At 40.2% G+C, this 20,630-nt stretch overlaps 1 protein-coding gene across 1 annotated transcript in view; it reads right to left on the reverse strand.

The window, feature by feature from the left end:
• DUSP22 (dual specificity phosphatase 22) overlaps nt 1–20,630 on the reverse strand; it is a 45,281-nt gene that overhangs the window by 16,437 nt on the left and 8,214 nt on the right. The window contains exon 3 of the mRNA XM_076330454.1: nt 14,120–14,202. Coding sequence (XP_076186569.1) covers nt 14,120–14,202 — 83 coding nt within the window. The remainder of the gene's footprint in view (nt 1–14,119; nt 14,203–20,630) is intronic.

Here is a 20,630-nt window from a genome sequence, read left to right on the forward strand (position 1 = left end):
ATCCACAACAGCTTGTACAGATACATTCATTTAGACAGACGATACAGCAGTAATACATATATTGATAGGCTGCTGAGCCAAGGATGATAATTATATTGTGACAGATCAATTACGATAATAAGCATCTTGTATGACACATCCGAGAGGTTTATCTCGGACACTAGTATCACTTCAAGTGAGTCACTCCAGTAGAATGAGGGCCTGTGACCTGAAAGTAAATTTACATGCTATTCTTTCCCCCATACCTCTAGACAACTCCATGCCACTAACTGCACCACCAAGGGAAAAAACAGGAAGGAAACTGAAGGTGCTTTAACTCCAGAGCACACTATATGCCGGAAGGTTTGCTCCTTCAGCTTGCATTGACGCAAGTTGTACCACAGATTTCAGAAGCTATGGGACATGCCGAGTGCTTTTCACAAGCCGAGTGCAGAGGGGCTTTCAGATCATGTTCACTTTAAAAGCAGAAGTAGCACTAGCACAAGTTTAAGACCCACAATGTTCTTTTTTTGTCATGGCTGGCTAGTTCCCAGTACCGCAAGCAAGCATGAAACTAGCCTATGAGAGACCACACATAGTACTGAATGGCTCATCCAGAGCCTGATCCTGGAGGTCTTCAGCACTTATAACTTGCAGTGAAGCCCACGGCACTCTTTTCACTACTGTGCTTGTAAATGCTTAGCATCAGCCTATTAGCCTCATTAATACAGCTTCTCAGACAGCAGATGGTTAAAGTTACTAGAATTTGGTATTTTGACCGACGCATGTCACTTGTATGGTGTTTTTGGAAGGCTGTGGTGATGGACTCCTCCCTGTGAGGAAATAATCACACACTCAACTCAGAAATAGTTAGAGGTGGGATTTCAAAAGTACTGTGCAGTGACCTAACCTGACTCTTACAAAAATCAACAGTGAAACTCTCAGTGACTTTGACCCAAAACACAGTTTGGCCAGAGTTGGTAACTCCTGAGGATCCCACCCTACCACCAAGTTTTGCTTCTATTGGTGGAAATAACAATGATAATAATAGGATCAAATATAATTCATTGTAACTGGATACCTGAAATACAACAACGACACAAGATTGTATGGGGCAGGTATTCATAAATGAGACTTCAAGAGATTTTCTGTGTAGATACTCATATGTTGATTGCTGGAATTAGCTTTTCTTCACATACACTGGATACCCTTTCTTTTTTAAACACATTGGCAATAGGAAGACACTTAATTACTGAACCTTGCTGTCTGTGACTTTTAAAAAAAAAAAAACTATCCAGGATCATAATATTATTTGTATATTTATGTCCCAAGACACTGCTGTCCTTCCTGTGCATATACCCTGCAGATAACATCTAAGAACTGTCCCAAAGGGACCTTTCAAAGCAGAACAGTTTATGCCAACCAAACAAGTAAATACCTACAACATTTTAGATGGGGTACTAGCATGCAAGAAAGATAGACACATCACTATTTTATTACCTAGCAGTTTGTTTGCCATTCTGAAACTGCAAAGCACAAGATGTAAGAAGGCAACAACCATTGAAACAGCAACTAAAACAGAGTAAACTAAACCAAAGATTGTTGAAGAGTCAAGCAGACCAGCTCCTAGTGAAGATTTCAACACGCTCCAAATCAGTACCTAGTCTACAGTTTCATTAAACAAACTTGAATCTGATTGCAAATGCAATACCCAAAGTTGAACCACAATTGCATATTAATAAAGATGGGAAGACAAAATACAAATTTTATGTCAACCATATGGAAGTCTTTATTTTATTTATTAATTTATTTTAAAATTAACTCTGTTTTGTTCCCTAGGAATGACAATTCTCTAAAAATTATTCAGTGGAGGGAGGACAGAACAACTCAAAACAGGTATTATACCACTTCACCTACACACACTAAATTAGGTGCCACAGAATAGCTAACTCATCCCAAAACATGGTATTTGTTCAAAGCAAAGAGAAAAGCTTGCAATTATAAAAACTGATGAAAAGAGAAATATTACTTTAAATCATACATGAAGTAATACATCCACTTTATTTATTGAATACTGCTGCTAATATATTGTTATTCAAACATTTCTTCATCTGACAGCTGTCAGTCGTGTCTTATCTCTGCAAACAAGCTTTTTCCCAGATTACCCATTTAAAAAAAAAAATCAATCCAACCTTTTTAATTAAAGAGAAGTTATGTATGTTCTCAGGTAATAAAACATTCCATACATATGGAATGTGTTAAACCCAAGCTCCTAGGTCAATGAGATGCTGAACACAGCTTTCTTCTGCTCCTCTCGATTCACTACTACTATCCACTTGTTACTTTTAAATCATTGCTCACTTTCCTTTCTCCATCCATCACCTTTAGCACCAAACACCCCCACCCTTCACACTTCTCTAAACTTTTTCCTTATTATCACACTATGATCCTAACCGATGCCCCCATCAAATAAAAGCAGCACTCCCATTTCTTTTGGTGTATTTAACCTGTTAAGATTACCTCAAAAAAATCAGTAAAATAAAATATAATTTACTTTTCTGTTTTCTGTTTCAGCAGAGTAACCACCAAAACTAGATTTCTGTCTCTCTTAGGCCCTGAAACTAAATGCTACAGTTAAACCGATACAGTGAGAGCTAACAAAACTAGGGCAAGTATTCTGATTTCAAGATTGTCAAAGTTGAAACAAGCGAGAGTTAAGTAAAATTTCTAAAATTCACTGTTATTTGAGAAACAACGACAACACATGCACAATTTCATCACAGATTCTAGAACTAAGTTCTGCTGCAGTGAATATCAAGGTATTAAAAACAAAAAGGTTAGGCGCACACATATATATGCAGAGGTTTTACACTACAGTTAATAAGGTATTCATGGAATTGCAGCCAATTTCATTTTTAATTATTTTAGAGGTCGATCTACTAAGATCAGAAACTGAAGAGTTATCTCACATTTGGAAAAGTCAGTAAGACTATATAGAACAACACCCTCCTAATATCATTATCTTTTTTAAAAAGATAATTAAATCTTTGTTATTAAATCCAGTATTTCATGAAGTGCTCAGGAAACTTAGCAGTCCAGTTTCTTAAGGAACACTGTTTCTATTCTACTTACCTATAATCTACTTTAAAAACTTGTAGCTTCATTGTAACTAAACTTGTAAAAACTGGCATTTCGGGTTTTTTAGTAGAACATGTAGAGTTTTGCAGTAGCAAAATGACACATCTATAAGTGCTACATGTCAGATAATGGGTCAGTGACTGAGAATAGGATCTCTAAAGAGCACACACAAATTTAATTGCACAATACCAAGAATAATTTCAACTCCAAACAGGATAAGGTGCAAAGAACAGTACTGTGAGACAAATGCAGCACCTACATGAATGTTTCCCCCTTTGTAATGATCAAAGATGTTCTGAAGTCATTAAGAATGATGCTCAGTTTGATTACACCCTAAATCATACTAACATACAGTTTATCTGTGAAAGAAAACTGTCCAGCGATTTTTACATAAAATTGAGTGCTCTAGCAAAACAGTATGCACGAGAATAAGGACAGACTAAAAATGTTACTCATTATTTCATGTTTAGTGGGTTTTCCAAGTAGTGTTTTTTTACAGATGTTCTTCAGAACATTGTCCCCACCACTGCTGTATATACAACGTTTCTGAGGTTCTAGTTAGCACTGGAAACCTGAATCTAGAACTTCAGATGTTAAAAGGCGAGAAGAGGGGGAAAGAACCTCAAATTACAAAATTTCTGTTCTCCAAGGGCAGGGGGCGGGGATTGTAAAAAAAAAAGTTTAAAAAGAGCAGGATTATATTTTTGGCATTAAGTCTCTCTATTTAAATTTATGTAAAGATACCATCAACGACTTCCAAGAAATTTTTTTTTAAACCTAAACCCCTAAACTTAAATTTGTGAACCCAGATGCAAATAGAAAACCTCCAGCACCTGGCAAGTTCTTTCAGGTTAGTCAAAAACCATGTGTTAATTTGAGTCGTCACATCAACAGATGAGGGCAGGAGGACTTATTTTTGTTTAGGGGCATTTCAGCAAAAAAGCTAAAGTGGGAAACAGCCGGCACAAAGCTTCCTCGAGCCAAACCAACAAGAGTTTATCAAGAGTTTTGTCCAGTAATGCACCAAACTGAACCTGCTAAACTGAAAACCGTTCAACCGTTTGTTTGTCCGTTCAGTTACTTTCTGTAGCAATCACCATTGGTGCTGATTTTATTAATGAGTCATAGAAAATACATTTTTGTTTCAGCAAAAAACAACACTAATTGGCTTTAGTGAACAACACACTCAGGTTTGGGTTTGAAAAATACTATAAATGAAATTGAAATTACATGAAGAATATGAACTACAGAAAGCACGATGCTCCTGCAATAGAATTTGTACATTTGGTTTGCGTTATCTTGAATAATACAATAGTTTTTACAAGTCATGGGAGTTTTTGCAATGTTTGCTCATGGTTTTCTTAGGAAGTAGTCCCGCTGACACTTTTGAAAAGTCCGTATCATTAAGGCTGGAATGTGCCAATCACAAATATAAAGTGTCCTGTTAAAGCCCTCCTTCCCCATCTCTCCTCTCTATCACTCTTTCTAAAATTGTAAGAGGGAAATGCTGAAGAGTTTAAGGATTTTACTTTACTTGCACAAAACGCTGCACATATTTCTAATTCTAACCCTGAATTCCAATTCTAACCTGGCTCATCTGAAGGAATGCAGAGTGGGAGAACACACTAATGAGTTTATACTAAATTGTGGTTTATCTCCTCTAGGACACACCAAGAATATTTACAGGACTACATACTTCAGCTGAGAGGAAGGACCTTGTTAGTTTGCCTTGACTAGATGATATATTCAAGCCCCCAAGGCGTGTCAGGGCATATCTAACATCTGAGCACTACCTATCACACCTTGTCCCTGAGCCCTCAAGGGGATCTCTGAGTACTACAATAAAACAATATATCCCACCTGCCTCTTTCTTTCAGGGAATGCTGGAATGTGATTGCTACATCTCTGGAATATGCTCACGTTATAAGCATAGATTAACACACTCTCCACATCATGTCCTCTGCACAGAGCGGGTCAGGGCATTTGCTCTTTTCTGGTCAATGCTGTATCCAAGCAATGAGAAACACCAGGTGTTTACTGGTCTAAACATCTCTCATGCAAACAGTTCGCCATTGAAAGCTTCAAACGGTCCTCATTCTCTCCTCCCTGCCATCTGCCACTACAGGGACGTGCTTCCCCTGACACAGCTAGCGTGTGCTGAGCAATTCAAACAGTGAACTAATTTCACGCATCACCCCAGTAGCCTTTGCCAAGGGTACCTCATGATGAATGCCCGGCCTGACACACTTTAAAAGCCGCTTTGTGGAAGTCTCTTGGAGGCAGCTTAGTGGGCTATCAAAGTCATTTTTTAAAAATTAGTCAAAGCTCCCAACTTCACAAGCAGAGCCAAAGCCAGACAGGGCATTACTTCAAACTAGAGAGAATCTTCTGGTGCCGCTACACCTGAAAGAAAAATGGTAGCTATTTTGCTCAGCATGGTCTTCTGAAACATCTCATGAGGGGAAACCCTTACCATGAAAAGGCAGTGAAACAACATAGAAGAAAGTTAAGTTTTTTATTAGAAGAAGCGCTTGTACACTTCCCCTTGATGGTAGCACAAAGGGTGCAAATTGACAGCTTCCAGCACTGGTGAGAAGAGCTTAGTGCTATAGATGGAAATGCAACAGTCTGACTTGACTAAATTATTAATTTGCAGAGCTGATCTTTATACAACAGCAATGACCTTGCGATAAGATATTAGCAGCTCTGATTTTGAAGGCTGTCTTGCCATCTTCTTCTTTAATAGTTCCCATAAGTCTTTGGGCTGGATACCAAAGACAGCAGAGCTTGTGCAGAGAACATGTTGCCCAGCCATACCCAGCAGGGACTTCTCTCATCATGTCATCAAGATGCAATTTTCATATATGAATAGTCTCCTACAGCTCAAGACTTCTGTATGTTATCCAACATCGTAACACAGTTTTAATAGACTGGCGGTTCTCACTTGCTGAGCAGCATCTGTCCAGAATTAGCATATGCTTTTTTCTTAAAAAAAAAAAAAGCAGGGCTGATTGGTTTCCCAGTATTTCCCTATTTAGTTATTTCGTGTTGAGCAGTGATACGCTTTAGAGTCCAGACAAATGTTTTCTGGACTGGTGTCTGTGTGAGGATATTCCTTCGGATTACAGAACCAAAGACGACAGCACTAAGGCAGCTTTCAGCACTTCCAGAGTTATCAGCTGGGGGAGCTGGGGACACAACACAGGAATTTTTTCTTTTGTTTAAGCACAGGGTAATCCCTGTTATACACACACACAAAAACTGAAGTCAGTCCAGAATGTGCAACCATGAGAGAAAGAAAGAAGGTTCCACAAACTGGTGATGGAAAGAAAGAATTAGAAGGAGATGAAGGATTAGAATTAGATGAAGCTTCAAAGCTTCAGTAAAAGCTCCCCCGTAGTAAACCTCACCACATTAAGTGCTAACAGCAGATATGATAGGTTTCTATGGCAAAACCCAAAATAGCTACAAAAATACTATCCACAAACTATGCTAAGCAGATTACTTGACTGTGCCAGAGCTGCCAGTTCAGTTCCTCTATAGCTTAGTTTGCTTTCCTCTTCTAAAAAACTGCACATGTATAGCCTAAAGATCATCTGTAAACATGCAAGACTATCATGCCCAGCTAAAACTGCATTAAGATTTACAACATCCAGCCAGGCTTAAAAAATATGAAATGAGATTCCAGATCTTAATGCAAGCTGATATGAATACATTATCTATACTAGGTCTGCAGGCTATGACCATTTGATCTTAGAAACATTTCTCAGTTTTTGATAGGTATTCAGTCATTTAGCTCTTCACTTTCCTCCAAAGGTCTGGATTTACCAGCCAGTCATACACATTTTTAAATTCATAAACTTGATCCAGCACTTTCTCTTGTGATTTCCCCAGCTGCAACTTTCTCATCCTTAACACTTATAAAACAGGTATATCACAGCATTCAGCAGAGATAAAACTGGTGCAGAGAAGTTATACAGCTTCTCCGTAGCATCCTTATTTTTCTACAACTTCTATTCCTCACACTTACTGGTTCTGTTCCAGTTACAGCATCTTTTTGTTGCCTGTATTCTATTAATGCATTTGACTGTTTACTCAGGGAGTATGAAAGATTGTTCTAAAAGATCAGCACAGATTTTTCTGCTGCGCTCTTCCCTTTCAGTTCAGCTTCTTAGAATCTCAGTATTTGAAACCCTATTTCTACTCTGATTAAAATTTTGAAGTTTGCAAGGAAAAAAAAAAATCTAAAATTCTTTATAAGATGACCTGGCCTGTGAAGTTTTTTATTTTCAAAGATACAGTTCATTTAAGTTGTGCTGGCTGCACAAGCTAACAGACTGGACAAGAAAGATGCTTAGTTCAGTCAGCAATTAGCTCTTCTCTATCTTCCCCACCCCTCCACCCACCTACCATATCAGCGCTTATTTCGGTAGCCATCAATTCACGAAAAAGGGGAGGAAAACCACTGCTCTGGAGATAGCATGTACCAGATTAAGATGATATTGTTAATGGCATCAGAATACAAAGAGAAAAGAGTAAATAACTGTCCTCTGTGGGTGCTCTGGTTAACTATGCAGAATAAGGGGGAAAACCCATAACCTATAAAGCTAATATTTTAAGAAAGTTAGAGAAAAAGAAGAGCGAATGTTTCATAGGCGTCACAGAGTATTTTCTCAGCAACCAGAAGACATTATTGCAACATTCAAAAAATGCCATACAGTGCTTTAAGATCACTCTTTTTGCTTGGAGAAGAAATCCTAGAAGTGGTAAGACTTGAAACAGAACCATCTAGTACACGAGTATCACAGGGACACAGATCAGCTATTCACATGAAATGAAGATGCCAAAAACTTATGACAGCTTTGGAACTGAGCAGAGAGAGATGACAATACCCCCCAACACAAAAATTGTGCATGTTTTGTTGGGATTTCATTTACTTACACTTCATCCAAATGACTTTAATTGAAACTATCACATATACTGATATACTCTTTCCTAATCTGAATAAAAACAACACACTAAAAATAAAAACAAAACAAATATTCTGTAGCAACAGAAAACAAAGAAAGAAAACTGACATTCATATAGAAGCAGCACACATGCAAAAGCCTACTCTTAATGCAATTTGTCATGAACAGAGTGAACAATGCTTTTGTGGCAGAGGACAGTACAGGAATGCCCAGGTAAACTCTTGTGGATTTAAGATCTACATTACTGTGATCGTTACGATGTCTCCAAGATGAGTGCAGCATACAGAGCTTCCTGCGATGCAGCAGTAGTCAGTCTGACAATGATAATGCTATAAATAAATTAATGCCAAAGGACTCCACAACCACAGGTGACTGGTAACAGGACTCATACATTTACTAGACCAAACCTCTGGCGCAGGTCAAGAGCAACAGCAAAATTACTAGTAACTGACAAATGTGTGGTGGACCGTGTGAAAGAAGCTGGTAGTTTCAGTCCATTTCCCGATTGATGGACAGGTGTCTACAATGCACATAACAGTCACCACAACTGGCACCTCAAAGCGTCTCAGACAGACCAAGGACTGTGAAATGCTCTGACTGTAAAGTGCAAAGCTCAGAGACCTCTGTAACCCAGCCTTACTTGAATCAACTTCCACACAAAAATGGAGCACGCATGAAAATCCACTGTTGCCTCTGGCAATATATTTCAGCAATTACTTACCCTCACGGTTAAAGCCTTGCTTACTGTCGTGGTTTAATTTCAGTCGGCAACTAAGCACCATGCAGCCGCTCGCTCACTCCCCCCCACCCGGTGGGACGGGGGAGAGAATTGGAAGAGCACAAGTTAGAAAAACTCGTGGGTTGAGATAAAAACAGTTTAATAATTGAAATAAAATGATGATGATAATAATAATAATAATAATAATAATAATACACAAAACAAGTGATGCGCAGTACAATTGCTCACCACCTGCTGACCGATGCCCAGCCAGTCCCCGAGCAGCGGCCCCCCCGGCCAGCTTTCCCCAGTTTATGTACTGAGCATGACGTCACATGGTATGGAATGTCCCTTTGGCCAGTTTGGCTGTGCCCCCTCCCAGCTTCTTGTGCACCTCCAGCCTTCTCAGTCAGTAGAGCATGGGAAGCTGAAAAGTCCTTGGCTAGTGTAAGCACTACCTAGCAACAACTAAAACATCTGTGCCTTGTCAACTTTGTTCTCATCCTAAATCCAAAACACTGTACCAGCTACTAGAAAGGAAATTAACTCTATCCCTGCCGAAACCAGGACACTTACTTCCAGTCCGAATCTGTGTGACATCGTTTGTCAGCCACGCATATCACGCTGTTCTCTACAGTGGGTTCTCTGCATGGGGACCCACAGACTGTCATCAGACCACCCCTGCCTCTCTCTGTGGATAATACCTCTCTGGGACAGGGCTTGAATGACTGTCTGACCATAAGACGTCCTAGCACCCCTTCCTCCCCCAGGACTCAGGCTGTACTCCTTCCTGCATTACACCCAGCAATCGCTGCCAAATGCACCGGAGGAAGCATTCTTGCTTTTGCCAGTATTTAAGCGTGTGTGTATGTGTGTGGTTGGGGGGCGGGGGGGAAGGGTAAGAGTGAGAATTAAGGATGCTGCAAGTTCAGCTGCTTGGACATAACTGTCCACCACAGCACGCACATTCCAGAATGGGATGCAGCTGTTTTTAAGCAGCTGCACAATCCACATCAACATCCTATTTGGTTTGGGCCCACATTCACCTCCATGTAACATCCCCCAGAACAGGGTCAAACACCTGGTAAATCCACAGAGAAACACTCTTAGCTTCAATGGATCTGCAGCCAGATTCTCATAGGCAAGATTAACAAGATTTGCCTTTACCTCCTTCACTTAGGTCAATTGGAACAAAATTTGTTAGACTCCAGATCTAATGCAGCAGAGTAACACCTAGCTGGCATCCTTTGAAGCAACAGGGGGAAGAATTGCTCAGGATTAGTTAAAAGTGCTTCCACATTCTCCATGGGCTCTGACTGACCGCACCAGCTTGGTTAGGATATATGGATATCACAACAGTCAGACCTTTTGGCCTCCAACCCCAACAGCTGTTTGTCCTAGCTTTAAAAAGGGAGTACTACCAAGAGATCCAACAAAGTCACTGCCAGATACACTGTTATGTAAAGCACACTCTGAGATAGCCGTTTCCCTCATCCACCTTTCAGTGTCTCTCACATTCTGAACAGAGGTTTTAAAACCTGAACTAGCTGAGAAATAAATCAGAAAGCAGGTGGCAAGAAACCTAATTATTCTCCTCTGTATATGGCTTTTGCGTAGATTTATAAAACATCTGTCAGTGTTCCATGGGCAGCCGTCCAAAGTGCTCTGGAGGAGCCAACTCGATTCACCAGGGCAATTGCCTTTGTGCCTCTGCAGGAACACACATGATGCTCTTGGACACTGCTCTTACTCAGGGGCTGACTTCTGTGCATCTGAAATAACAAACCTTGTTCCACGCGGCATGCAGTCCTTTAATGCTTACCTAAGTGGTTAAGATCCTGTGTAACAATGGTGTACTTCATTGGAATAATAGCCTTAGGATGCTCTCTAAATATAAATTAATTTTAGGTTTGGTTTTATTAGAGGACAAATTTCCTTGAAACAGTTTATACAAAAAGAACTAAGGAGCAATACTGCAATATAGTTCAGGCCAGATTTTGGCAAATTCCTTCCAGTCTAAATCACTTGAAGTCTTACAAAACAGTTCTATGTCTTGTACTTAATGCAGGCTGCCAATGTCTAAAGGTATAAAAAGTCTTAGAATCCAACTGATTTTTAAACCTACTTTTTCCAGTTATTCCAGCATGAAAGTATGCAATAACTTCCTAAGGCCAAACTTTGATTGTGAGCCACCCATAAATCAGACATCCATGAGGGTTTGTAAATGAACATTGAGATAATGTTCAAGACCAAATTTCAGTAAGAAAACATTCTTCTTTGTTTTAATTTACCTCAACAGGCACACACTATGAAACCTAAACCAATATAACAAATATATTTTTGTGAAACTCTTCATTCATTTTCTAGTAAGTTGGTAAGCTATGAAGAACTAAAGCAACATATATCCAAATACTGCAGTATATAAAGCACAGAGAAAAGCACACTTTTTAAAAGGTACTGTGAATATTTTAATCACAATCAAGTAAAAATGGTCTGTAACATCACAGAGAGGGGCAATGATGTAAGTTATTAAAGTAGAAAATAATTTTACAATCTGTAACAAGTTGGTGTTCACCATATACCGTGACATTTGCTTTTATTTCTTGAGTATGGACAATGAAGCCAAGTTGGTCATTTTCATTCTCTAGCCACCACTATCAGCTTTAAGTACTGTATCAGAAATATTATTGCATCAAAACAGTAATTACTGAAACTCCAAAACCTGACAAGCAAGATGTGGGCAATTTGTCACCTCTTTGAGAGCTATGGTATGCATCCATATTTGTTTGTTCCACAGACAGCCAAAAAAAGGCCAAATTCTCTTTGACAACATGTTACTACAACACTATTGAGTTTTCAATATCTAAAAACACCTTCCATGGCTCGCACAGAAAGCTTTGTTTAATGAAATATTTGTAGCATTTCCTATAGGTTGATTAGGAAATACTTGATATAAAATATTGTTAGCAAAGGCAAATGCAACTACTGCAGTCCAAGAAAAGGCAGCTTTTTACAGATGATCAACATTCACATAAATACACACAAAACAGGGAACTTTAGGGAAAAAAAAAAGATTCTCATACCACTGCAATTCCATGTTTAAAGGTCTGAATGACATCAGATGGATTTCTGAACACAAATATAAGCCCTCACTTTCCCAAGAGTGAGATCTGGGGGGAAAGGGGAAGAGGGAGACACGCAGGGAAAGCACTCCCATTTGACTTCAGTGGACTTGAGAACGAGCCCAAGCACAGTGTGGATACACAAGCTGTAAACAAACCTACCTACAACCTGGCAAAGATGTAAATAACAAAGGAAGTAACACAACCTAACAGATGTTTTCTAGGCCCTTGTTCCTAAGCAGAAGCATTTGCAAACAAGCAACGCAGTAAGACCATGAATGATAAAGTAATTAATAATCAGCTCAGCTCCCAAACAAATGGAACTTGCAATCCTTCCACTACTTTAGGAACTGGAGAAAAGTTTTAACAGTTGTTTTCCAGATCACCAGCACATAAAGGAGTATATTGCATGCTGAGAAAATAGAAGGCACAGTTGGAGAAACATTTCTTTTAGATGCAGGGGTGAATAAAGCAAGTCCATCCTCAACCAGCCACTACTTGTTCCCATGCCACTGTAACTTCTGAGACACTACTGCTAACCAGACTGGGAGCAGATCTGGGTAAATATAATCCTTCATGTCTTTTGTGGGGGTAGCTAGAGGAAGAAATGGTGACTTGGTTATATTTAACCCACAAAAGCTCCCAGATCTATTTACCATGCAGCCCCACACACAGATGCACCACCACAAGCGAGGTGGCGGCGTGTGGGCTGCCAAAACTACCACCACCACAAGAAACACTGGCCTGAGGCTGCAGCTGATCTGTGCCATAATTAGCCTTCCTACTTTTCTAATCATGGTAATAAAACAAAGCAAGCTTCTATTCATTTTAGAGAACAGCACCCTAGAGGAAACATTACATCCCCCTTACTCAGTACAACTGTTTCTCTCTTCAACTAAGAGCAGGCTTGAAATTCAGTATGTTTCACACTTAACAAGCATCAGGCACAACAGAAGTCAAATGGACAGTACAATAAAGTCAACAGCTAGAGCTCTGCTTCAGCACACTTCTCAGTTCAAGGTCAATCCTGAATTCACCATTAACTTGATTTTGGTTTTAATCGTGACATACTAGGGAGACCTTTTGTTCAGCTTACCTATTGACTTGCCTGGGAGAGGTGGAAATTCTGTAGTTTAAGGACTAAATTCACTAGAGACATTTTACCTGAAGAGAATGAAAAGCAGAGATTCCCACCAGCATCTGAAGGGCAACACCAGCAACTGCCCTACCCACTATTCTGCCGTATTTCATGAAAAGTGGAATGCAGGGAAGGAACAAACAAATTTAAGGGGACAACAGTTCCTAACATAAATCAAATAGCAAGATTTTAAGGTGTAGCAAAACCCAGCCAAACTCCCCTCCTTCCAAGGTAAGCTGGCATAAAGAAGAAAGCACAACAGCCCAGCACAGGAGACCTGCAGCCTGATGCCAGCTCTTTCGCTGCTCAAGATATCACAGCAAGTCAAGTCATTTCAGCTCTTCAGATCAGCTTCCCTTCGGTAAAATGGGGAATAATACTTTCATGTTAAAGTGCTGGAGACCTACAGACCCTCTGCTATATTAGATGTATTGTATGAGGGAGCACTGGTTTGTCCCACACCCCAAGCCTAAATAAGGCTATTTTACACAGAAAAGGACTGGAAACCTCTTATACAACCATCTGCTATAAAGATTCAAGAAAGGGGCCCAAGTACAAAGAAGGGTTGGTAATGGGGAAGGGGGAGAAGGAATGTTGTTGTTTATGTGATGCTTGAACTCCACACAGAAGGAAACTTACCTTTACTATTAAATTAATAACACAGGTGGAGTCCCCATCCCTGGAGGTATTTAAAAGACGTGTAGATGAGGCGCTTAGGGACATGGTTTAGTGGGCATGGTGGTGTTGGGTTGACGGTTGGACTCGATGATCTTAGAGGTCTTTTCCAACCTCAATGATTCTATGATTCTATGATTATTGTGTTATATTGATTGACACTGTAATTGTCCTTTCCTTTGTCAGCTAGATTTCTTTTGTTACAATAGCAGCAACAACGAAATCTGTGACTGGATCCCAAAACTACAGCTGTCAAACATTTCCACAAGAAAACTGGTCTCAAAACACCAATTGTACAGAACAAGAAATTAACCCCAAGATGACTATAACAGTCAACTGCAAAGTAAGGATTTACCATGGAGTCCCCCACACCTCTTACCTCCAGCATAGGGCGGGCACTGTCGTGGATTGAAAGAATGTGCGTAATGTTATTCTTACTCAATTGCTCTACATCTCGGGCATCTGTGATAAAGGGAAAAAAGGAAGAGAATTTCTTTAATCTCTTGAAATAGCCCACTCCCCTTCCCCTTGTGCATGTTGAAAATCACTTATCATCAGTACATTTCTTTTTGAAGCTTCATAAAGTAAAGCAAAACCCCAAATGCAGCTGTTTTAGAACATCATCATCCGAGCGGGTAACGGGAAGACACACTTCTAACTCCAAAACAAATTATATACTAAATAAAGAACAAGCTTAAGTGACTCAGGAATGTGTTCTTAAGTCAGAAGTTTCATGTATTTTGCATCTGAAATATAAGTCTGTGTATGCCTATGTGCAGGTGATGGCCATCTGAACAAGCAGTCAGAGCTGTACAAGAAATAGCTTACCTCCTCTCTACCCACAAATCCCCCTTCAGGAGATATATTTTCACTTGGGAGAAAGACCTTGCGATATCCAGGTCTGAGAAGTGAAGCCAAGCGTATCTCTTGAATTGAGGTATTAATGGGCAAGCCGAGAACTAGATTCTTACTTCCTGCGGACTAGTAGGGAAAAATGTGCATTTAGCCAATACATACCATAATTTTAAGTCTGAAGAGAGAGAGATCATAAAGATATCGAATGTATGAAAAAGCAAAATGCTACAGCAAGGAAGTGCAGTTGTGAAAAGGTGGTTCCTAGACCTGTAACCAAGAGGTTTCAAACATTCAAAACTGGAAAGCAAACTGGGGCGACTGAAAATTTGATGCTAGATATTGAGAAAGCATAGGTTTGTTTCTATGAGAAAGGTAAAATAGATTATCTGTCATCAGTGAGCAACTTTCCCCATACTAAACCATAAGCATGCCAGAAGATGACCTCAAAGAACCACTAATACAGGTAAAAATTAGTTTGCGTCCATTTACTTTTGACCTTTTTGCTTGAGAATGGCACAGCACACCATGGCAATTACAGCAGTGGTTTTGTGATGTGAACACCTGCCTTCCAAATCTGCCTGTACAATCTGTTCACATTAGCCTGGTTACACACAAAAAAAGAGCACTGACCACAAAGGTTTCAAACCGGCTCTCTCTAGGTACAAAAATAACAATAGCATCACCTGTACATTCTTTATGTACGTGCAAGAGTTCAATTAGCATCTCTTGCTTCATCTTATTCCACTCTACTATAAAGTTTCAATGCCTTTTCTACATCACAAAGAGGAATTGGACATTTAATTATACTGCCCCATAGACAAGATCCACGTGAGCACAATAACAGGCCGTTAAATTTAAACCTAATCCAATTATGAAAGCTTCTCTAAGGCTAATAAAATGGAGAGAAGAGTCAAAACTGCATTGATTTCACTTGCTACTGGTCAAGCCTGCTCAATCAACACAGATGTCTAATCCTTCAGGAGGGAATTAACACAAATTCCGTCTGAAACAGAATTAAGGTCTAGCTTCACAGAACAATTAAAATTTCCTAAAAATCTCAGAGTGAGCATTTCAAAGAAGAAACGCTAATGTTTGCCAGGAGAGGTCTTCTAATCCACCTGACCTTCAGATTTTTTAACAGTTTATAGGACAGTCTTGATTGCTCAGAGAACACTTAACCAGGCAAGGGTTTGCAAGCCCAGAAGCCAGCCTAAGCATCCCTAAAAAATCACTGCTTTCTGTTCTCCAAAGGCTAAGGGCAGATTTCAGAGCCTGCTGGCTGGAACTCATGGTGTCAACGCATACCTAGCACAATGAGACCCCAATCTCTAATTATCAGTATGACCCACATGATAAGAAATGGCTTGCCACACAAGGCAAACAGCTTTAAAAGGAGATATGATCCAAATTAAATGTTGACTGCTTTGAACCAGTCTGAAAGGCCTAATGGACACAGTACAACTCAAAAGGACTGAAAGATTTTAGTTCTTCAGTTAACCAAGGACTTAGGCTAAAGAAATTTCAACAAATCAAAACTATACAGTAAGACAGTGAGATTTCAGATATTCCTAGGAACAAACTGGAAATGGCTATCCTAGACCTACATTCCAGGGTAACCAGCAGGTCCTCAATATATTTAGGAAACAACCATTCAAATCACAAAAGTAGAGGAGAAAAAGCTTCCCAGCCAATGACTGTATTATCTGGATCTAAGCTTTAAACAGTTCACAAAGGGGAAATTCCCCTAGCACCTGCTGTAAGTCTCCACAGATACTACGACAAAGCTATTTAAACAGCAGTACAAATCAGATATCCTGTCACTCACGGTCTCATACCGTAAATTACAAAAGAAATTAAGGGGTTATGTAAAGGACCACCAAAAGCCTGAGGAATCACCATTACCACAGCAATTCTAACTTATTTACTGTAGCACAGTGCTGTACAACCACATGCAGGCCCACATTTTGAAATCACAGCATGAAACACCCCATTTCCAAATTTAAAGATGAAAGAAACCTATCAGAGTCCATCTTGTGCACCCCTAAAGGGTCCCTCAAATGTAGTATTATTCTTCACAGTAGGTTACCTATTATTCTGTTTCATACAGTGAAAACACTTCTCAGCTGATGTGGACTTTTGAGTAAAGCCTTCAGGAAACTCTCTCTTCACACAAAAGGACACAATTCACACTGGGGGAGTCTTCCTCCCCCCCTCCCATGCACATATTCAGCTTCTTTTCCCTCAATTTCATTCTATGACTCCGAGCTTAACCTCTGCTCATACACAGAGAACTGCAAATACTTAATTGCAAAAGCAATGGCAAAGTCATCAAAATGGGCCTGGAGGGAGTGGTCAGAATTTGTTTCCCTGCAGCTCTGGGAAGCTTTACTGTGTGGCTGGGGAGCAAATAACCTAGCATAGTGTGCTTCCATCCCCCCTAGGCAAAAGGGAGACAATACTGCTCCAACCACTCCAATTACGACACATCAATGACTGAAGGACTCCAATACTAAGGTGATGAAGTCTCAAACATACATTCAACCATTCTGTCTTACTTTACTATTTTACTACTGCCATAGAGATGCAAGGTGAGGAATAAAGATTTCTCCCTTTGTAGAGTTAGATGGGAAGAAACAGCTGTAAAGTCTTTTCCACCTCTACTGCTAACAACAAAATACAAAAGCATCCTGCCAGGAACGGGAAAAAAAGCATTACAGTGATATGGGCCTGACCTCCAACATTTAACTGCAACTCACTTGTGAATTTAGAAGATTGAATGTCCCCACAAAGTAAGTGAGATTAGTTTAAGTTTCTTTTCATTTTGTCACCTTTCCTCCCATTAGCCAGCTATCCCAAACTAAAGACATCCTTCCTTCTTCCTCCTCCAAAGCCCACCTTTCTGACTCTGTTGTTAGTCTGAAACGACAGATATACTCCTGTAACACAGTAAGCTAGTATGTATTAAGTTTTCAGTATAAAATTTTAGGTTATGTATACAAAAACAAGGTAAGCGCTTAGAGAAGGCAAGTCAGCCCAGTACGTACAACAGTATTGAGTCTCAATCTGCAGATGTATAGAGACTACATCATCATTGCCACCAAATTTTTTTTTTTTTTTTTTTAATAAAGCAACTTTTTGTCTACACTTATTTTCTGCTTTGGAGAGAACTAGAGATAGACATCTAAAGGAGAACCTCCTCTCCAGTGGTTTAGAGCACTAAGAGCTATTACTGAGAATGGTCTCCCATCGGGAGAGCTTTGTTCCAGAGTCCAGTGATTCACACTTAGAGAGAGACACACACACAGAAACTAAGCACACAAAAACTCCACATCTCCTGTCCCCACTTCACACTATGTTCTAATCGTATTTTGTCCCAGCCTCTCAGAAGGACCTTTTCAGGGAGTGAGAAAGGTGCGGAGAAGGGTCCAGTACTCTGTTTAATGAGAGTACCTGTAAAATGTCTTCCTTCAAAAGATGAACCTGAAAAAGGGGATGGTATCTTCACCCTCTCCTGTTTTCAGTACCTGAAATAAAGCTGTAGAAAAGGGAACTTTCCCCCAAAAATTAAGCAGCTGATAACAGGAATTAATTGGATCTAGAAACACAGCAGAACCACTTGGTGGGCACTGCCTTTTTATACACTTAGTAACGGGAAGGGCAGAAACTTTCCCAAGACTCTCCAGCTCATCCACAGTAACACCGGACTCTTTGGGGGGAATTAAACCTCATATTGTGGCTTTCCCCTTCAAATCAAAAAGCCCCCAAATATTCCATTGGAAAAACTTTAATCTTCCAAATATGATTACAAGCAAGGAAGGACACAAGCTCTTTAATATTCAAGGTAGAAACACTCTTGAGTCTCTGGTGCTTGCTACTGCTACACCTTTCGGTTTGGAACCAAACAAGCACCCATTTAGAACCTCCTATCAGAAGAAATGGTATTTTTTCTATTTGTGCAGAGAAACAGGCTAAAAAGCCCTGTCATATCAGTCTCTTAAGGAACAAAGCACCTATTTTCATCGTGAGCACAGGTGCCTTTCAAGGGACATCAGGTTTCCAGTGCAGAAGACACATGGGCATGTAATCCCACCATAAATTCTTTGGGTTTTGAGAGGACTGAATTTAATCTGTAAGGTACAACTGGAACAAACCAAAATTTCCCCTAAACTAGAGGTAGGAAGAAGAGTTAACTTCCTCTTTCTCTTCCCTCGTTTTTCTCTTAGCCCCCCATCCTCCCATTTGCAGAGAAATAAGTCCTCTTTAACTTTCACTGAAGAAGCCCAAGAGCTCTGTCTCCTTCTGAGCTTTCAGACCAAACTCAGTCTTGGTATTTTGTATGTACATCTGTGGTTCTTCTTGAATTTTTCTGCCCTCTAGCTGTGCAATCTCAAATACACTCTCTCAGGAACATACCACAATTTTAACATGCTATTGATGAGCAGAATCATGCTTATAGATCTTATAAGATAACAAGCACTTAAGCACATGCCGAGATCTATGCTTTTTCAGGAAAGTTTTCCAGAGACATGCTCAAGTCCTGCGGACTTAGGGGGATTTCAGCATGTACTTCAGTGCTTTCCATAATCAGGACTACACATAACTTTCTACCCTAAAGACCCTAGGGTGGTTACAAAAGCCCCTCTCATTCTATGTGCCTAAAGGTTCGCGCAGCAGGAGCAGACAAACCAGAAGCAGCAAGCTCAACTCCCATTTCTGCCAGAGATTTATTTCACAAGTTTTTCTTGGGCCTCAGTTTATCTCCCAGTCAAACGCAGAGGAGTTTGCACTTCCTCTGTCATGGATTGTTTTTAAATTCATTAGGCCTAAAAAGACAGTAAGAAACCCTATACATAAAGCAGACATATTGAATGATAATTTCCCAATCGGAACAATTGCTGAATGCCTTCTCCGGACAACAGCCCTCCAGAATTACAGCGTTTAACATCTTTAACATCCTGCTTTCACTCAGCAAGAAGGCACCCATCTGGAACAACTGTGCCTCTTCCCATTCTGTCAGTGTCCCCAGAGGTCTCCCATGCAGCAGGGAGACAGGAGTGTGCGCAGAACGGTATTTCGACCTAGCTATGGAAACCCTGCCTGCCCAGGCTCCCGAAAGAGTCACTGGAGAAAGGAGGGGAGGCTATCCTCCAGAGGGCAGATCAGAGCGATTCAGAGAGATTCCCCTGACTCACCTTCTGGAGAAGCTCCCTCCTCTCTACCCCCTGCACAGAGACCCGGAGGGTGCCACGATGCCTCAGCCCTGTGTCTGGGTGAGATGCACAACGCCGGGGATTCAGTGTTACTCTTCTTACTGACAAGATGTAACTTTATTCAATTCAAGCTATTGGTCTCAAGCTGAAGAAATAGGAGACTGCTCAAAAGTGCATTACAGGAAATAATTTTGTAAACCCATGTCTTTAAAAGTATCTAGACATTTCAACTGCCCAAATCAGGATACTCTAACCAATCCCAACTGTTTTGCTGCTGAGTATTTTTCAATGATCCCCTTCATGGCAGCTTCAAAATTCATTAGTCACTTTTCGAAAAAACACCACAAATCAGAACATGCCCCAAGAACAAGGTAATCAAACTCCTCCAGAAAAATACATGGGTGATTAACCAACAGCCTGCTCCTAAACGGGATGACTTCACTGCACAGAGAGCTCATTGCAATTGCTCTTAAGCAGCGAGGCAGAGGGCGGGGGTGTTGAGGGGCAGGAGATGCAGAAAAAGACAGAACTCAAAGTCTGCTTTTGTATTAGTGGAGTACTATAACACCAATCTTCTCTCTTCCTCTCCAGCTACGGTAGCTAATTGGAGATTATAACGACAGATACTCACGATGGTAGAACATAACAATTAAATGCAATGTGAGCAAAGGTCATAGCAATACATAAACAAACATTTTGTTTGTGTTTTTAATCAATTTGAAAAACAGACTCCATAACACAAACACTGAGCTTAAAGCCAACCCATCCTTACTCTCTTTTATGGAGGTAGCTGAAGCATTTCAGCCTCTGCTTTTTTTTAGCGAG

This window comes from Aptenodytes patagonicus, chromosome 2 (assembly GCF_965638725.1).
Source record: "Aptenodytes patagonicus chromosome 2, bAptPat1.pri.cur, whole genome shotgun sequence".
Lineage (NCBI taxonomy): Eukaryota > Metazoa > Chordata > Aves > Sphenisciformes > Spheniscidae > Aptenodytes > Aptenodytes patagonicus.